Source organism: Ornithodoros turicata, chromosome 9, assembly GCF_037126465.1.
Source record: "Ornithodoros turicata isolate Travis chromosome 9, ASM3712646v1, whole genome shotgun sequence".
In the NCBI taxonomy this organism is placed as follows: domain Eukaryota; kingdom Metazoa; phylum Arthropoda; class Arachnida; order Ixodida; family Argasidae; genus Ornithodoros; species Ornithodoros turicata.
In genome coordinates this window covers 44,267,635-44,285,226 of record NC_088209.1, presented here as the reverse complement: position 1 = coordinate 44,285,226, position 17,592 = coordinate 44,267,635, and the positions used below count along the sequence as shown (strand labels likewise).

Genomic DNA, 17,592 nt, shown 5'->3' with positions numbered 1-17,592 from the left:
TTGCTTTTCTTTGATCGCTCGCTTTAAATATAATTTCTGGACACGTTAGAGCAAACACCCGCCTGTATAAATAAATGCACATTTTACGAAGGAGAACGTCTCCCGTTAAATTCTGATAGTTGAAATTTTTCACGGCTACATTCGTTACTCCAACACCGCTAGTGGATGCCGCATCCCCCCATTATGTAAAAGCCTGAGTCTGTTCGTGTCGTCCCTCTATGACTCAGTTCTTCCACCAGCTTACCTGCATATATGCCACCTTGTCAGCCGCTTCTGCATATATCAGACCGAATAGCTGAACGGCGCGCCATCTATAGTTCGTGCAGGGTGTCTTCATCATATACTACATACCTGTAATAGCACATTTGCGACACAAGTAGCGCAGCAGTCAAGTCTGTACACCCCTTGCATACTAACCGGTATGACTTAAGCTTTAGGGATAGGTAAGCTTAGTAAGCACAACCTCAATTCCAATAAAATCCCTCGCAATGAAAATACAGCTGTATATACTTGGTGCCTCTGAAAGACGCCATGGAACCTGCTATTAGCTCAGCTATTTCAAAGGCATAAGGTGGGAGAAAAACTCTTCGTCATCGTAAAACTTCATCTGATTACTATTATTATTATGTTGGCCGTCCATTTACGACGAGTTTCCGTTTTTAATATCTGGCTATAAACAGTATCGTGAAAGGAACTCGAAAGAAACCACATTAGCTCAAGCTGGAACTTGGTTCGCAGACTGATGCTACATCAAGAATAACGCCGAATGATACGTGTGTGTTTGCATCCTGTATGCGACAACGACAAATCCGTAATTGAAATGGGTCTCAGTGCAATAGAATGCAAACGAAGTGGAGTGGAGTAGGAGGCGACACGCTATTGTGTTTAGTAGAAAAGGTCGAAAAGGTGAGACTCGCTTTATGAACAGCGAAATTGTTTATCGATCTTGGAAGAGCGCGAGAGCCAAGTTTCTCCGTTTCCAGGGAATATACAAAGTTTCCGCCCATGTTCCAGTTTTCTCACACTGTGCATCATTCTAATTTGTTGATGAGAGAGAGAGAAAATCTTTTTCTATACGTGTAGCTAGCTACAGAGAACGCCTTCCATCCATCGAACAAATAAGACTTGGTTTTCATCCCAGTGAGAAATATTTGACCTTAATTCGTGCTGTATTTGGAACTCGTCACGAGTTTCTCACCAGAAGCGTTTTAATTAACTCGGAGGGAATGAAACGTGGCGTGAAGAGGTGCATTCTCTCCGTTGACGGTCATCCAAATGAAACACCTAGAAGGGTTATCTGCGTTCATGCATTTTCGATCGGCTTACGCGCCGTGAGCTATTTTATTTTCCGTTTCTCCGCTGGTTTTGTCACAACAACAACAACGATAAATGATGACGATGAGATGGTGTGTTTCACCGCGGTGGTGGGGTACCCTACCCCATTGCACGTGGAACATTATGTGAAGATGGTGAAGGTACCCTACCGCATTGCCAGATCATATATTATTTGCATATGAAACCAGATTGAGCACCCAAGGTACCTATTCCTCAAGTGAAAGAGATGCTATAGCTGTTCAAAGCCGTGCCACATGAAGTCACACTGAGAAGCCTGAAGTTGCAGCCTGTTTTTTTTTTGTGTGTGTGTGTATGTGTGTGTGTTGTTGATGTTTTGGAGGGGATGACATATAGGCTAATGTCCTAAAAGGACGCCTCTCTAAAGGAGGATGTCTAAGGGCGAGGGAAAATGCTCGCCATGATATTTTAATGCCGCGTAACAGACAGAAATGAATTTTTGGCAGTATTTCAAGTCAGAAATGACTGAGCTGAATAGTTGGAGGCTTTGCGTGGAGCGTTATCCTTTCTGCAGATTATTCATTTCTCTGTGTAACATGAGTCGCACTTGGATGCATTTGAGCCATGGAGAATAATAGCCTACTTATTACGCACAAATAAATGCGCCATTCATCAGAATATACACCAAAGCACATCGTTCACGTGTCGGTGCGAAGCGATATTATACGAGCAACACTAATACTAATTCAACACTATACTGAGAGTACTATGAGAACGCTAAGTTGAAGGGAGCAGAACAGGACCCCTGGATCGTGGTTGCTGTAGACAAATTACAGAACACACCGGAGCGATCCACTGCAGAAGTATCCGAGACACATTTTTCATTTAAAAAGCGCGTTCGTTAAAATGGAAGATGAAATGTGCTAGCTACCGAAACCTAGCGTTCAAGGTCTTCAAGCAGCGTACTCCAAATCTCCCGTGGTGGTTCAAAACCACACCTAAAACACGCACTGTAGGGCACAACCCTAAGACCTCTCCAATACACAGCACCAGGGACCAGGGAAGGTGATAACAGGCTGTTCCATCATGGTGCCGTGGCATTTTTCGCGACCAAGCGGAAAGAGCGAATAATGAAGCAAGTATTTGGCACAGTATAGTGTGTACGTAGGACGTTTGCATCATTGTTGTTCCACATGTATCAAACCAAGCAAAAGAAGAAGAGATTGTTCCCTCCGAAGTAGCGTTACGATCGTCTGTCGACGTCGTATATAACCTCTTCGCTGTACTAACACGGAACTAAGAGAACCTTTTTGAACACGAATTGCACTATATCTAATCTCAACTACAAAGGTGTGTGAAGGAAAGTGTCTCATACCATAAGCAGACACACTCATTTAAGGACCAAAATGACCATATACATCAACAAAGTTTCCGTTTCTGTTTCCTCGAATAATATATGGGTTGAGTACTTCTATCACACTTTCGCTACCGCTCTAAAAATTGCACCAGTCTCCATTTTTATATCTTTAGCTCCATTTTTAACGCGAGTTTTTTAGCAGCTAGCAATTCGTTCTTTCTTTTTGCGCGCGGCCGAACTGAGGAGATGATTGAATTCTTAATGGAGACAAATCGTCCGTATAAGACTCCTGCCTTAGGACGAAACTTAAGCCTTAAATAACGATCTTGCAATGGAGAACAGGTCGACATGATCTGCTGCAACGGAGGCATGTTCGTTACTGCCGTTTTAAGGGATATCTATATGTGTATCCGTTAATGATAACGAGGAAAATCGTCTCCGACTTAGATCACTCTGACAAATAATATGTCACTCTGGAGCATGATAATGATTCGTGGAAAATGTTTCACCGAATTAGCAAACAACGCAAAGATGAGCCATTCCGTCTCTTATTGTGGATTATAATTATGACTGCCTCTATAGTTACTTGAGTCTAGCTTTTTGAACCATGTAGGTGTCTGGCCCCCATAAAATCAATATACAACATGATACGTGATCATACGAGATACTTTTGTGCATTTTACTAGCCCTGTTGAGTTCCGCTGAGCGTGCACTCCAAATGCTCGGAAGGAGGGGAATATATATTTATTGAATGGAAAGGTCTGCCAGACCAAGGCGGCATGCGGTCGGAAGGAGCTCCAACATACACAAAGCAGAAAAAACCTGTTGGTCGATATGACACCGAGTATTTCGCAGGACTGGCTATCAATCTGTCCACATCCCATGTCATCATCACTTCTCCTTCATTTACTGTGTGTTGTTACTGTTCAATAAATATCCATCACGAGATAGATTATCCGCGGCAACAAACACATGTGGATAGATCCTTGCTAATGGAAGGCTACCATGCCAACTACTTGAACCATCTCTAACGTACTAAAATAATACAAGCATGCGATAAGAAAGACTTTATTCCGCTTCTGTCAAGAACTCGACAGAAATTTCCACCATTTGCAATTCGCATTTTGAACGAATATTCTCTCGACCCCGGTGTCCAGCTTAACTCATCCAAGAGTAAGGCTTTTCCTGTTGCGGGTTTTGGAGCGGACTTATGCGGCGTCATATGGTCCCTCTGCCCTACACTTTAGTGTTTTAGCCTGGGTGCTTTTCGACCAAAGACCTTGAACGCAAGGTTTCGGTAAATAGCACATTTGATCCAGGAACGCGCTTCTCTAATAAAAAATGTGCTGTATGGTAAACTGGTTTGTTTCTCGCATAGCTCCGTCGCCTCGCTCAGTTTGTACTGAGGTGTAACACGATCGCTCTTCGCACAGCTCACAGGTGTTGGATGATACTGCACGTTTACCGGCTCTGTGTTGGTTAGGAAATTCTCGCAGAGCACTGGCTCCTCGCGGGAATATGTGAGAAGTTTGGTACCTATGGATACCAAACTTGACTCGTGCAACTCACTCAGTCACTCACTCGTGCACAAGTGGGTCTGAGGTCTGCGTCCCGTATTTGTGAGCTGTTATGTTTCCCAGATGACACTCGTACCAACAACTTAGATGGTTTGTCGAGGGGACGTATTCGGTCGGTGATGTTTGTGATTTCTTGTGGCACAGCGCAGGCTCCTCTTGCTGCAATGCTTTTGCAGTAACTTAGTTAGAAGTAACTGTAACTAATTACTCTTCGTAAGAAATGAAATACTGTCAGCTGTAACTTTTCAGTAACCAGCTGTGGTAGCCAGTTACTTTCGGAATTGTAATTTTTTGAAATAATTCCGAAAGGTTTTCACATTTTGCTGCCTGTTATTCGTGGCTGCCCGTATAGCTCCAAAGCAAAGGGTGCAGCTCTCAACTTGGCTCTACCCGTCCATCACAGACGTACAACGCTTGCACTGTAGCCAAAGTAGTTGTACACCATTATCACTACGGCCAATTTCACGACTAACGCTCTGGGGGAATGTGCGTCGTGGGCCGACTTCTAAGGGAACATATGACTGACCGAGGGAAAAGCCACCACGGCCGGCACCTGGATTCGAACCCAGGTACCCCCAGTCTCGACATCTGCTATTTCCGAGCAGTGTGCCTGTCTATATGCTATGCTATGCTATGTTTGACAAAACAGAACACTGGCTTTTTCTTCATCCCCGTTATTCATATGATTGCAAGTAGCGTTACGGGTAGCGCGAACAAAGAGTCCACCGCTACCCGAATTTGTAACGGAAATACTTTTTCCGCTACCAATTTACAACATAGCGGGATCGCTACTCTTTGGAGTAGCGAATAGTACCGCCTGTGCGTACAACAGAGAACGTCTTCTGCACATTTCCAATCGCAAGTTTCCACGACAAACGTAATCAAATATAAGCCTTGTTGAACAAAACGGTATAGTAACGTGGTCTTTCATTTACTTATTTATTTGTGCACTCCTATTACCGGACTTTATTTCTTTTCAACAAGCAGACCGCACAACAGAATAATGCATATAGAGGTCGACCGAGTCAAATAAGCAAAAAAAAAAAAAAAAAACGCGCCAATGTATCATATCGCAGTGAGTGCATGATTTCTCTCGCATTTTACAGGACTCATACGGAAAAAGTGCCCTCGGAAAAGTATGACTCCATGCTGAACCACTTTGGCAACCTGTATAGGAAATAAAAGATGACCGACGCTTCCTTTTAAATCGGAGCGCACGAGAAAGAAAGAGAAAGACCCCTTATTATCATTTCCCCACAATTCCGCCCTGAGCAAATACGGAACGTTTTTATTGAATGTGAGCATAAAGAATTACTTTGAAAGAGAGCTTATAGCTGCGCCGCAAGCTCATTGTCATGATCCTCGCCATGTTGTCTTTTTGAGTCAGCCTTTTCACTCGCAAATGTGTCTCGTCACTTTAAAAGCCTTCAAATGGGGAAGAAAAAGTCAACAAATCGGGGACAGAAAGCGCTGAGCTTGGTGGAAAATTTGCTTCTCACGGTATAGTATCTGGTAGCATCAAAGGTAGTGTCTGCAGCTTGAATGACATATTCCATGAATTCTGTTACTGTATCTATAGTTACTCAAACGAGTAACTACAGGTTACCAAGAACTCATGATAATGACTAAATTTCAACTATTATCCCTAAAATAAGTATACAACGCGCAGCCGACTCCACTGTCCCTGTAAAACCTCCAACGAAAGGGTCCAGGCCATTTCTAAGCGCAAAGAATCTCAGCTATGGGGTGCGGAGGCACGTAGGCCTATACACATGGTCTCAATGCGGGTTTCCTATTCTTTACTTGTGGTCGCTTTAGTCAGAGAAAGAGACTTGTAGAAAATCAAATTGACTTCCGCCTTCCAAGCAGAAAGAAAGTCTTAGAACAAAAACTCACATTCCTTGGTCTTGGCCTGCTGTCTCCGGAGGATTGCGTCAAATTGTTTTCCTGCGTTGTGGTCGGGAAAAGGAATGCGCTTCAAATTGCTCATACCGGAATAAAATAGAAGCGTCTTTAAGGGTGTGTCTAATGCATGTACGGGGTGATATCCAGGCCGGAGATAAAGGTGCCAGTACGGACGTTATGTCCGTACTGGCACCGCTATGCGACTATGGCTATATATAGGCAGGGATAAGTTGCTGAAATGGTTGGTTCCTTTTATATTTTTATTTCTATGTGTCCCCACGCTTTCGGAGAATACGACCGGACACTTTGAAGATTCCATCCTCATTCTTAGCATGCATGGTGTCTGGATAGCGCTCCTAGAGTCTGGAGCGAAAACACGGGTTACCCAATGGTTCTGTGTGGGGGATAGTTTGGTCAGCCGAGGCAACGTTTCTACCAGTGTATTATTTTTGTCTTACTTTTGCCAAGTGTGTAACTTAAGCCGTGCGAAGGCAGCATTGGGGACTGGAAAACAACGCCATGAGCGGGAACAGGGGACTCGGCTAACGGACGTCTTGACTGTACTTTGTAAATATCATCGTGTAAATAAACCAGCCGTGGAGTGACCAAGATGTTTCAGAATTTCATCGTCGAACACAACGGAGTCAACTGGCAACGGCAAGCAGTGGGATCAGCAGAAAGAAGAAAACGCTCGCCCCGGTGAACTTTTGCGGTGCGCTCGCACCTTCTGTTTTTTTCTTTCTATTTTCTTTTTTTTGTGTGTGTGTGTGTGTGTTTTTGGGGGGTAGCAGAATTCGCTTGCGCGAATTCATCCTCCCCTTGTTATTTAACCGACCACGACAACAACAAGAAGAAAACAACGAACCAATAACTTCTCCATCAGCTTTTACTCCCTCCCAGCCAGCGATCCATTCCGTGACGTTCGAGACAGTTGGACCAAGAGCCCCTCGATGAGTAGCGCAAGATGACAAGACCACTGATTCCTGTAAATTGACAACAGGATCACACATTTACGTAACCTGACCTAAAGCACAACCCATTTTGAACGTCCCTATAATCTTCCTTCACAGATTGTCTCTCTTCAAGGGGGAACATGTATGTTCGATTACCTATATTCAGTACTTGACAGTTTAAGTCATTCTTAGGTAGCATTTCATTACGGCCAAAGTCTCATTGCGGTAGAAAGTCTCATGACGACCCCTTTAATCCCCAAGTGTGTCATTACGGCCAACGTCTCAGGTTGGTCGAAGGTGTCTCATTTCAGCCAAGTTTCCCTGAGCCTTGCGTGCCCCCTTGGCTTGTGGTGTATGCACACACACGGAACTACGTCACAGTGCTTCGTGACTCTGTCACGATACTGTGTCATTGGGTATTTGGATCTGTTACATGTATCCGCTCCTAGTATTCAAGCAATATGCTACGCGTTGATTCTGTGAGCAAACTGTTAATTGGTGTACATTCTGAAAAGGTCACTCCACAGGAGTATATTCAGGAGCTGCCTTCTACAATTTGTCCTTCCGAAATAAAACACAAAGTACATAAGGTGCTGTACAACAAGGACGTAGGCTCTTGTTCGGTGATGGTATCACAAGCCATGTCGCCAACGAGACATTTTTTTTTTCCTGCTTATAGGTATACATATTGAATATAAGTTTGTTTTGTGTTGTTTTTAATATGAACGACCATTCAATGGCCATTATATCACCTATGTCGCTATGTTGTAAGCCTGTGTCTGCATTTATGCCATGTTATGATCTATGCCCCGGAAAGAAAGACAACAACACCAACAACAATAAGTGGAGAAGTGATGATGACATGGAATGTTTCCCCGTGGTAGCCCCAGTGCCATCCATACGTGAAGTGAAGTGAAGTGAAGCGACGACAGGTCGGAGTTCTGTTTAGAGCTCTTCGAGTGGAAAGAAAGAAAGATATTCAATATCGCAGAAGGACAGCTATCGATGTCCACACCGTCCTTCGTTCTCACACGTTTCATACCAAGTCATACCAGAAACTATTTCCCAACACTAGACCTTTGTCTTTGACGATAAATTTGCCGAACGCGTTTGCAAAAAAAAAAAAAAAAATCATTTGTCCCTCCGCAACTTGTAGGTCGTCAAATGCCCTCCCTGTCTTTTTTTCAATAAACATTTCCCCCCACCCACCCCATAGTGGCACACTGTCAGGGTGTTCAGCATTGCATTGCCGAAAGTGTGTTTACAAGTGTTGACGGAGCCTATCGGGAGGTTTTTTTCTTTTTTTTAATAGAAAAACAAGGCGTGTGTAAGCCGTTATCTGCGATTGAGTAATCAGTCGTAAGTAATTGGACTCCTCCCATCATCATCCTTTCCGAAAGAGCAACGCCACAGCGGCGGTGAATTCCACCTCATCATCGTGTGCTCGGCCCGGGCGCAAGATTTTTTAGGGCGCAAATTATCGACAGAGAGGACCAAAAATTCTAGATAAAAACAGTGAAACTGTTTATCACTTCAAAATATCTCAGTTTGATAACATTGGACGCTGTTAAAGTGATCTGACGGATGCAGGAAGCCCCATGTAAATGGACCCTAAAATGTGCGTGATCGGAAGTACCAGGATGCCGATAAAAGAATGCACGGACGGGCCCGTGTGTTTGAGGGCGCGATACTTGTTTTGCGCCCACGCTACGGCGCTGCCGTAAGTGTATCAAGGATGCACTGCAAGCAGCGAAAGGAGATGCTCATCATAAAACCGTATGCACTTACGATACCAGTCAATCCAGTGCAGAGAGTATTACGTGACCTTGCGGTTGGTTTGAGCGACATGTGAGAAGCTCATGCAAGGTCTGCGTTGGAGAGAAAGCTGCTCCGAGTTGTATCGTAATACCTGTATAAGAGTGAGGCATTTTCTTTTTCTATTTTTGTCCGCTCTTTGATGGTATTCCGATAGTCGACTATCGATAGTACTATCGATACTTTTCTTACTATCGGCAGACTATCGATAGTACTCCCGATAGCGCTATCGATAGTTTTCTTCTATCTTCTATATATAATTGGGGGTTTACGTCGCGAAACAACTGAGATCATGAGTGACGCCACAGTGGTCGGTCTGTGGATTGTTTTTGCCCACCTGAGGGTTCTCAAACATGCGATGACACCTCATCACACGACGTTTATTTAACGTCCTTCGCGGAAGACGGTAACTTGTACCCTGCCCTGCACCAAGTTGCTGGCGTTCTCGGCAGGGATCGAACCCGCGATCTCGAGAGTTTTCTTCTATCGATAGTTTCGATTTTCATAAGACTATCGATAGTTTTGCATGAGTGTGTACCCTTTTGTCTTAGTGTCTATTTTGACTGCTGTTCTACATGTCTGAAGCACGCACATTGTGCTTAAAAGAGCTTTTTCTCGTGGTGTTATTTTATATAGTAATTGTATCGTGCACAGCGATGCAACGGTGCACTGTTATTTTTTTCTTATTTGTTGTTATACTGCGCATGCCTGCGACAGACCACCATTACGCCATTTAACGAGAAAAGCGAATAAGATATTCTTGGTACTCGTTGCGTTTTTGCCGTTTGAAACGGTCCTCAGTACGGGCTGTGTACAGTTTCCCTCACGCAATCCTCACAGGAAAAAAAAAAATCTACTGACGGAAAAGTTACTGACAGCTATAGTCAAGTGAAGCACGCTCCTGTTCTGGTGGCGCCACCAACGCAGAGCAACATAACTACTGTCGCAAACTCTCTCGAAAGCTACTAGATGGCGCAAACGACGTTCGCGCGCGAGTATTTAGCTATTTAGCGTAGAAAGTTCGGTAATTCGTTTGCGCTCTTCGTCTCCCGCTAAGTTCGCGAGTGGGCAGCAGAAAGCGGCTCCTACCGACCGTTTGGTTCACCCATTCGGTCCATTGAGTGCTTTTCGTTCCAGAGAATAGGTGGCGAGCTGGTTTCTATGGGATGCCTTGTGCGCCAATGGAACTTTGACCGGCGGCGGCGTCATGCCCATTTTACCCATGATTTTACCACCGGTGGCGACAGCGTAGCGGCGCGAACAAACACAAGTCAAAAACAGCAGAGAAACGCAACCTACCGTCCTCGGCATCAAAAAGCGCAAATTCCACTTCGCGAGAGGGCTGGCTGCAACGCGCGTTTTTGTTCCGAAAAGAAGAGAAACAGGTGCGAAAAGGCCCTCGGCGCACCGGTTTGGAAACGGCGGCGGCTACCGAAAATTACCGGCGGAGGCGCACATGGGACCATAGAGTTAATATAGGAAGACGCTAAAAAACATGGAGGGAGGAAACAAATGACGGCTCTTTCTCTGTGCCCTCTGTACCGGTACCGGTACTCCCAAATGCACTACCAAAGGTACGATTTCTGGGGAGGTTTTAACCGCCTCCCTGACTACGCCACTGGTCTTCGGTACTTCTATTTCGATCGTTTTCACCCATGTTTTCCACGGAGACCTCCATTATACCGGTATTCTATAATACCTTTTTTGTGATGCATACTTGGCATCCATCACTCTGTTGAGGTCAAACAATTGTGTGAGATTGACACGGGACTGCACAAAAACTGGAGTTGGAGGGGCCAATAATCCTGGTAATTACCCAACTAAGACTACAGAGAGATGCTCGCATATTTTCTGCTGTCTTGGACTACCCATATCCCAGAGCAAGAGCACACTCCTCCCTCTCCTGGGAGCACCGAGCCGCCACTCCAGAGCAGGCTGAGCGCACCTTCCCCACTTCCCCCCGGCTAGGACCTGCCAGAGAAAGATGAGGCCCGCGCGTAGGACCGCCCAAGTCCGCTCAGCTTCAGCTAAGATGGTAGCTCCCAGGTGTCACAAACCCCACGAGTTTATTTCGCTACACATTTCTGGCATATAGATATACCGATACATTGCACTCTCTACTAAAAAATATTGTGGAGGAAAAGGATACCGTCGTAGTACTTCAAGTACAGCTGCGCTCCTTTCACAAGACACACTGCGAACTGGTTTTCCTCCGGGTTTCGGAATATCATCGTCATCAGCCGTACTGGGTAAAGTCTAGACAGGCACAGTTCGTCTTCGCTTAGCAGACGAAGCTCTTTGTCATCTTGGGTGGAAGCGTAATAAAGGTCGTCAGGTACAGCCCGTCCCGGTGTCGAAAGCTGTGGGTAACCCGAGCCCGCCCCATGTTAATCTCTAGTGGTGAATGGATTGGTGTCCGCAAATTGCATCGTCGCCGTTTCATCCAACTCAGTTTCATCGAACGCCATTTCATGGAACCCCGCTTCACCGAACCCGTCAGCATGCGACTTGTACAAGTCATGCAAATCCGTTTTCGTTGTCCTCACTAAGAATACAATCTGGAGGTGACACCCCTTGAGAATGATGCAAGCCCCGACATCCGGCGATCTCGATGACAACGACGAGCACTAAGGCCGGAAGTTTCACTCGTAGGAACGCCGGTTTTGCTTTTCAACGGAATAAGCTTTTCAAGAATGTTGATTACTTTCAATTACTTGGGATGTTTGGATGGAAAGGAAATTTCGCTATGGAGCAATGTGTTACGACCGTTGCCTGGCGATGAGATGAGAGTGGAAAGCAATCAGATAAGATTCATGTTTGGCAACAATTATTTTGGGAGCATTAATAAAAGCGGCATGCTGGCCTCGTAGCACACATATTACGTACACTTGCGTTGTTTCCTTTTATGTTTGGATAGAAACACGAGTGACTGACGACGACGCTTCGACAGTGACCCATTTGAGTCAGGGAACGTCTTTTTCCCTAAAACGTCCGTTGTATCGAAACGTCCATCTCTGCATTACCTTTGCACTTATGGGCGTGATATCATTTAGATTTAAGCAGACAACGGCATAACTAAGACTCCTGACGAGTACGTTTTTTAGAGAGTCGTCTGTAACGACCGCGATACTTCCTACAAAATAAAAAACGCGCTTTCATGAAACGGCGTTCGATGAAATGTCACGGAACCAAGCCCTCAGCACGTTGAACACAATGTTGTGGAGAAAGGTGGCGTCTAGCAGCAACGCTTTCTCGTGGAATCCACTTCCAGGGCGTTTTCACCAATGCGGAGAGCCTTATCCATTTCCTCGTCTTCACGGACCTTCAGTATGCTGCAACGAATTTCAGATGCGCCACTAAAGCCAAATTAGGTCATTCAACAATGATTGTGCATAAAAGTGAAACCTACATAGGACGCGCGATTAGTTGGATACCACTCGTACGCACAGTATCTGAACAGCTTTCAAACTCTTCGGGAGATTTTTCTCATTGATTTCGAGAAAGACAGTCACGAGGTTGCAAGAAGGTTGTATTAGATGGTTGACGTACCTCGCCATGTGTTCCATTGCGGTGACGACATTCTGACCGGACTTTGCGCTCGTTTCGTAGAATTGTGCGCCCATTTCCTGAAACAAAACACTCGTCAAATGGAATGAGGATCCTGCACGATGGCTAAGCGAGTCGGACTTTTAAGAATTAGTGAGCGTGTTTAAAACCGAAATGCTATACAGGGTGCGGCACGAAACGTGTCATTTGACCATTATAAAAAAACGGCTCAACAGAAAAATATGGGGTAAGCGGCTGCCTTCCGGCCATTCAATTTGCCACCTATTAAAGGTATTTTTGACGACTTTTAATTCAAATAAATTACATTTTTGAATTGAACTCGGAAATTTGCTTAGTCAATGTGACGTTTTTCTCGCTAAATCAGATAGACGGTGGTTGAATTAGCCAAACCCACTGCAAAATACGTTGTGTGGTACGGCGGTTATGTCCAGAAAAGTGGCCCGAAAATTTAGGTCTAAAATGGCGCATTTGTCAGCGACACACTAAGTCGGCCGCAAAACAGCGCTGTGAGGAGGGCACAGAGCGATAACGAGGGGATATCCGTTGACAGTTGTCGTCCCTTATTTTTCAGCTGCTCTGTCTATGAGGTGGCGCTGTTTTGCGTCCGACTTCGTGCGTCGCTGAAATATGCGCATCGAAACCTCACTTTTCTGGCCATAACCGCCGTACTACGTAACGTATTTTGAGATGGGTTTGGCTAATTCAACCACGGTCTATCTGATTTAGCGAGAAAAACGTTACATTGACTAGGCAAATTTCCAAGTGCAATTCAAAAAATGTAATTTATTTCAATTAAAAGTCGTACAAAATATCTTTAATAGGTGGCAAATTGAATTGCCGGAAGGCAGCCGCTTACCCCATATTTTTCTGTTGAGCCGTTTTTTTATAATGGTCAAATGACACGTTTCGTGCCGCACCTTGTATAACGAACATAAAATCATAAAAATAATAAATGTGTGGTCTAGAAGCTTTTTTACGTGCGTTTGAAAAACACCATCTGAAGCTCTTCTACAGCAGGAGAAACACGGCCCTGCTAAGCCTAACGAATGTGTGATCTTGCGTTAGGTTAGATTAGGTTAGACTATCGTAAAGATGGCGGATTATCTTGACGACACTAGCGATAAATTTTGATTTGTCTTCGTTTCGCACGACATTCGACGTTGATTCTTGTTCCATTTTAACCCTCCTCTTCTTTCCAGTAAAATCGTTTGTTCCCGGATATCTGCATTTCTGTGACACGGGGTCTTCTATGGTAGTTGAAAGCAGTGCCGTGTATGCCAAAGGGAGTCTGGCCATTAGGAGGAGCCTAAAAATGGGGCTCGACCTGTCAATCAAATTGAGCGTTTTTCATTGGCTGCTGTTTTCTATGAGGGCCGCCATGACACCAAAATTTTCCCGAAAATGGCGGCGTAGCTTGGAACGGCGAAGCGAGGATTTCATGACAATTTTTTTTCACAAATTACGTCAATTTTATTCCGTAAGTGTACATTCTGTTGCGATTATCTTGCAAATCACCTTTAAATTACGCTCCAGTGTCGATGTTTACCTGAAAATAATGTGTTTCGTCGTCCTTGTTAGGCCTAGTAACGACAGCGATCACAGGCAAATAGCAAGAAAAACGCTACAAATGGCCAAAAATTTTCATTTTATGACATACTTTTATTCATATACACACCTTTGCCCGTTCTTGGTTCAGTCTTGTTATGTTTCATAGTTAAAATACGTATAATACCGGCAGTCTGTTCCAACTAGCGGTTCTGCCGGCCAATCAGTTCTGCTAGCAAGCACTTCTGCTTCTGCTACTTCTGCTATTCTGCGTCTTCCCGGCGTGCCCCTCGCCATCCAGATGGCGCCGTTAAAAGTGGACGCAAAATCCATTATGTTGCTAGGTCGTCAGGGAATATCCTATTCAATCTAATCCAATCCAGTTTCCCGAAAATGTCGGCACCCAGTTAATACAGGTAATATATAGCTTGGATAGCCTGGGGTTAATAGCGAACTGTATTTTGGCTAGTGATTGGCCAGAGAGCTCAAAAAGTGGGTGGAGCTCCAGGTATAGGCATGTTCCATTAATGGCCAGACTCCCTTTGGCATACACGGCTCTGGTTGAAAGTGTACGCTGCGCCACCATGCGTGTAACGCAACAATTACTCAAAGAGCACGGGTATAGCACGGGATCCAACGCTTGGCGCCGCATTCCCGACAAAAGTAAAAAATGAAGGAAGAAGAAGAGGAGCAGTCTCGTCCCTCGAAATTTCCGATTTGCTGGATATTCCAACTAGCGTGGTTACGGACCTCACGTTTGTTTCGTTATCACTCACACTGTATGATGCAAAAACATGCGCACATTTTAGGATAGCCGTCACATAACATATTGAACATACGATTATGAGTACAGCAATGGCCTCCAATGCGTGGAGCTAAAAGAATTCTCGTAGAAAAAGTCTCGCAGCTAGAATGACGTCACCATAGCAACCGCTTGCCTCGTGAAATCGCTTTTTGGAAGAGTACTTCTTCCAGAGCAATTACACATTATATGGTCGCAGGGCCATTATTTACATTATGGAAACGGAACGGATACATCAACTGGACAGACATCACTCAAATCGAAGGGCAGATTATGTCGCACTTGTTCGGGTTAAACACCAAAATTAGGGGATTAAAAAATGCATGATTATCTTTTAAATCCTAATTCGATACTTACATGTGCCAGTCTTTCCCCTTCGCTGTAATTGACTTCTCGTTGACACGAACTGCTGATGAGATCGACTTTGTTACCCAAAAGCATGACGGCCACATTACTGTTCATTCCTTCCTGCAGAGTTGAAAAATATGAATAGGTGACCAAAAATTATCTCCGACCTTTTCATTTGCCAGTTCAATAAACTTGGCCTACGCATTATTATGGGCTTCAGTTTTTTGAGGGAAAACTCCCGATTTCACCCGATATCAATTCCACAAGCAAAGTTTCGATGGAATCATTGATGATCACACACAGCAAATGTAGTCCATTTTTCGCCGACCGGCTAATAAAACTTCCCGTCTCTCCGAAAGGAGCATAAACTAGTAGCATCATATTCAACTCATTTCAACTCACAGAGTCCAATACGGAGGCCCAGGAGCGTACACTGCAGAAGGAATGCTCGGAACAGACGTCATACATGATGATTACCCCATCCGCCTTCCTGTAGTACTGCTTGGTTATACTACGAAACCTGAAAGTACATAAGGCGTTTAATGCCGTTTCGATCCCAGGCCAAATTAGAGCGGGGACCTCGATATGAATGTACTTTGGAGAAATTCGTGCTCTTCGAGTCCATGGCCATTATACGTGCGGCACACCCTATTACGATTAAAAGCGCTAAAACCCCGAGTGCCGCGGACAGACAGACACAGACACATTGCACTGACTGGCGTACCAAGGAACTTTATTGCCTTTCAATCGTAATTAGCTCCGCCTTCTTCTCAAGGTTGCCCAACTGGTCTCCCTGATCCCGTATTCTTACAATGCCCCGTTGTTCCTCCCTATCAGTAGCAGTACGTTCTTTATCACCATCAGGAAACCCCTGAACCCGGTCCGATAAATGAATTGACTGCAAGCTTACACATTTCAAACCAGCTTTCTTTATCTCCATCGCTTCGCCGAACAATAATCTTCTTTCCTTTATAGATAATTTTTGTTTCTCCAAATTTTGCAACCCAACCCTGACAAACCCTGAAATGGCCTACCAGCGTACCATACCCCCTATTCACGGAATATTGACGTTCCTTCAATCTCGTATTGATACAACGTGAGGTCTGCCCAAGAGATTCGCGCACACATTTCAGAGGTAGGCAATAAACCGCCCCCACTCTACATTCTATAAACCAACCACCCTCTCCTGATTTACTCTCTCGATTAAAGATCTTGCTTCTTTTTTCTTTTCTTTTTTTCTCTCTCTCTATCTCTCTCTCTCTCTGACAACAACGCCCACGCCGTATTTACTCCCAAGTGTTTTTCAACCTATGAGAGGCTTTATATGTGTATGGAATCACCCCAAAATTTTTCCTCTATTTCTCCACGACTCTGTTCTCCCCTTCAAACGCATCCCGTATGATCCAGCCTTTGAATCTGACCTTCACAGCCCACTCTCATTCTGTTGATACATGTTCGATACAAGCCATTAGTTATTACGCAAAAGTTTAAAGTTTTTGAAAAACTCCGGTGCGAAATGTGTAATAAGTAATGCCTTGAACAGAACATTCTGGCTGCGTGTGGCCGTTCATCATCTCAAATACAGTGCGTGTGAGAACTCAGAGTGGAATTCCTTTTTGCGAAAAACCCCGGGCAGGGCTTCGACAGTATGGAACTCATGTAACTTAGGTAGTTACATTAACAAAAAACAATAGCTATGACTTGAAAACCCGAGAAAAGGTAGAGGACGATAACAGACAAACATAAACACGGTCTCAAACTCAGCTGTCTCCGGTTTTCAGTCATGGGTCGTCACCGCCAGCTCGCTTGCTACCTAACTTTCCTTTCGTTAACAATAGCTAGTTACAGTTGCGCAGAAAAGTACCTACCCAAAGAAGAAAGCCGGATTCCTAACAAGAAAACCATTGTACGTGTCATGTAGAGGAACTGCTGGGTGAAAATATATATTTGCGGGCTGTCGGAAATGGTCAAGTTTTCTTGTCCATTTTTGGATCCATTTCTCTCGTGAGCGACATTCATATTGCAATATTCTACGGTTCTTGTCAGGAACTACATCTTACACTCCCTCCAACCTAGAGTGATCGCAACGTTGACGACACACTGACAAATCAGAATGCCTTAATTTCCATTTTGAGTTTTTTTATTTTGAAACGTGTATTTCGAGCTACGAGGAAGTTGAGGCATTTGAGGCAAAACCCTTGCCTTACCTCTCCTGCCCAGCTGTGTCCCACATTTGTAACGCGACGGGGCGACCATCCACCGATACTGATTTCACTTGGAAGTCAACTCCTGCAATGAAGAAAGCCATTTGTGGGGAACGTACCATCCCTTTTCCCGAGTAGTCATGTGACAATTTTCTTGGACTCATCTCTCCAGGTCTTTACTCCCCGAACACTATACAAAGCACTGTTTCATTCAACAAGCACGGAG

At 44.6% G+C, this 17,592-nt stretch overlaps 1 protein-coding gene across 3 annotated transcripts in view; it reads right to left on the bottom strand.

Moving 5' to 3' along the window:
* Positions 1–10,947: 10,947 nt before the first annotated feature.
* LOC135369077 (EF-hand calcium-binding domain-containing protein 4B-like) overlaps positions 10,948–17,592 on the bottom strand; it is a 28,506-nt gene continuing 21,861 nt past the window's right edge. For all 3 annotated transcript variants that reach the window (XM_064602729.1, XM_064602727.1, XM_064602728.1), the window contains 5 exons: positions 17,370–17,451; positions 15,565–15,682; positions 15,172–15,282; positions 12,450–12,526; positions 10,948–12,232 (listed from right to left, as the gene is read on the bottom strand). In XM_064602729.1, the coding sequence (XP_064458799.1) occupies positions 12,136–12,232; positions 12,450–12,526; positions 15,172–15,282; positions 15,565–15,682; positions 17,370–17,451 (485 nt within the window). In that variant the 3' untranslated portion in view covers positions 10,948–12,135. The remainder of the gene's footprint in view (positions 12,233–12,449; positions 12,527–15,171; positions 15,283–15,564; positions 15,683–17,369; positions 17,452–17,592) is intronic.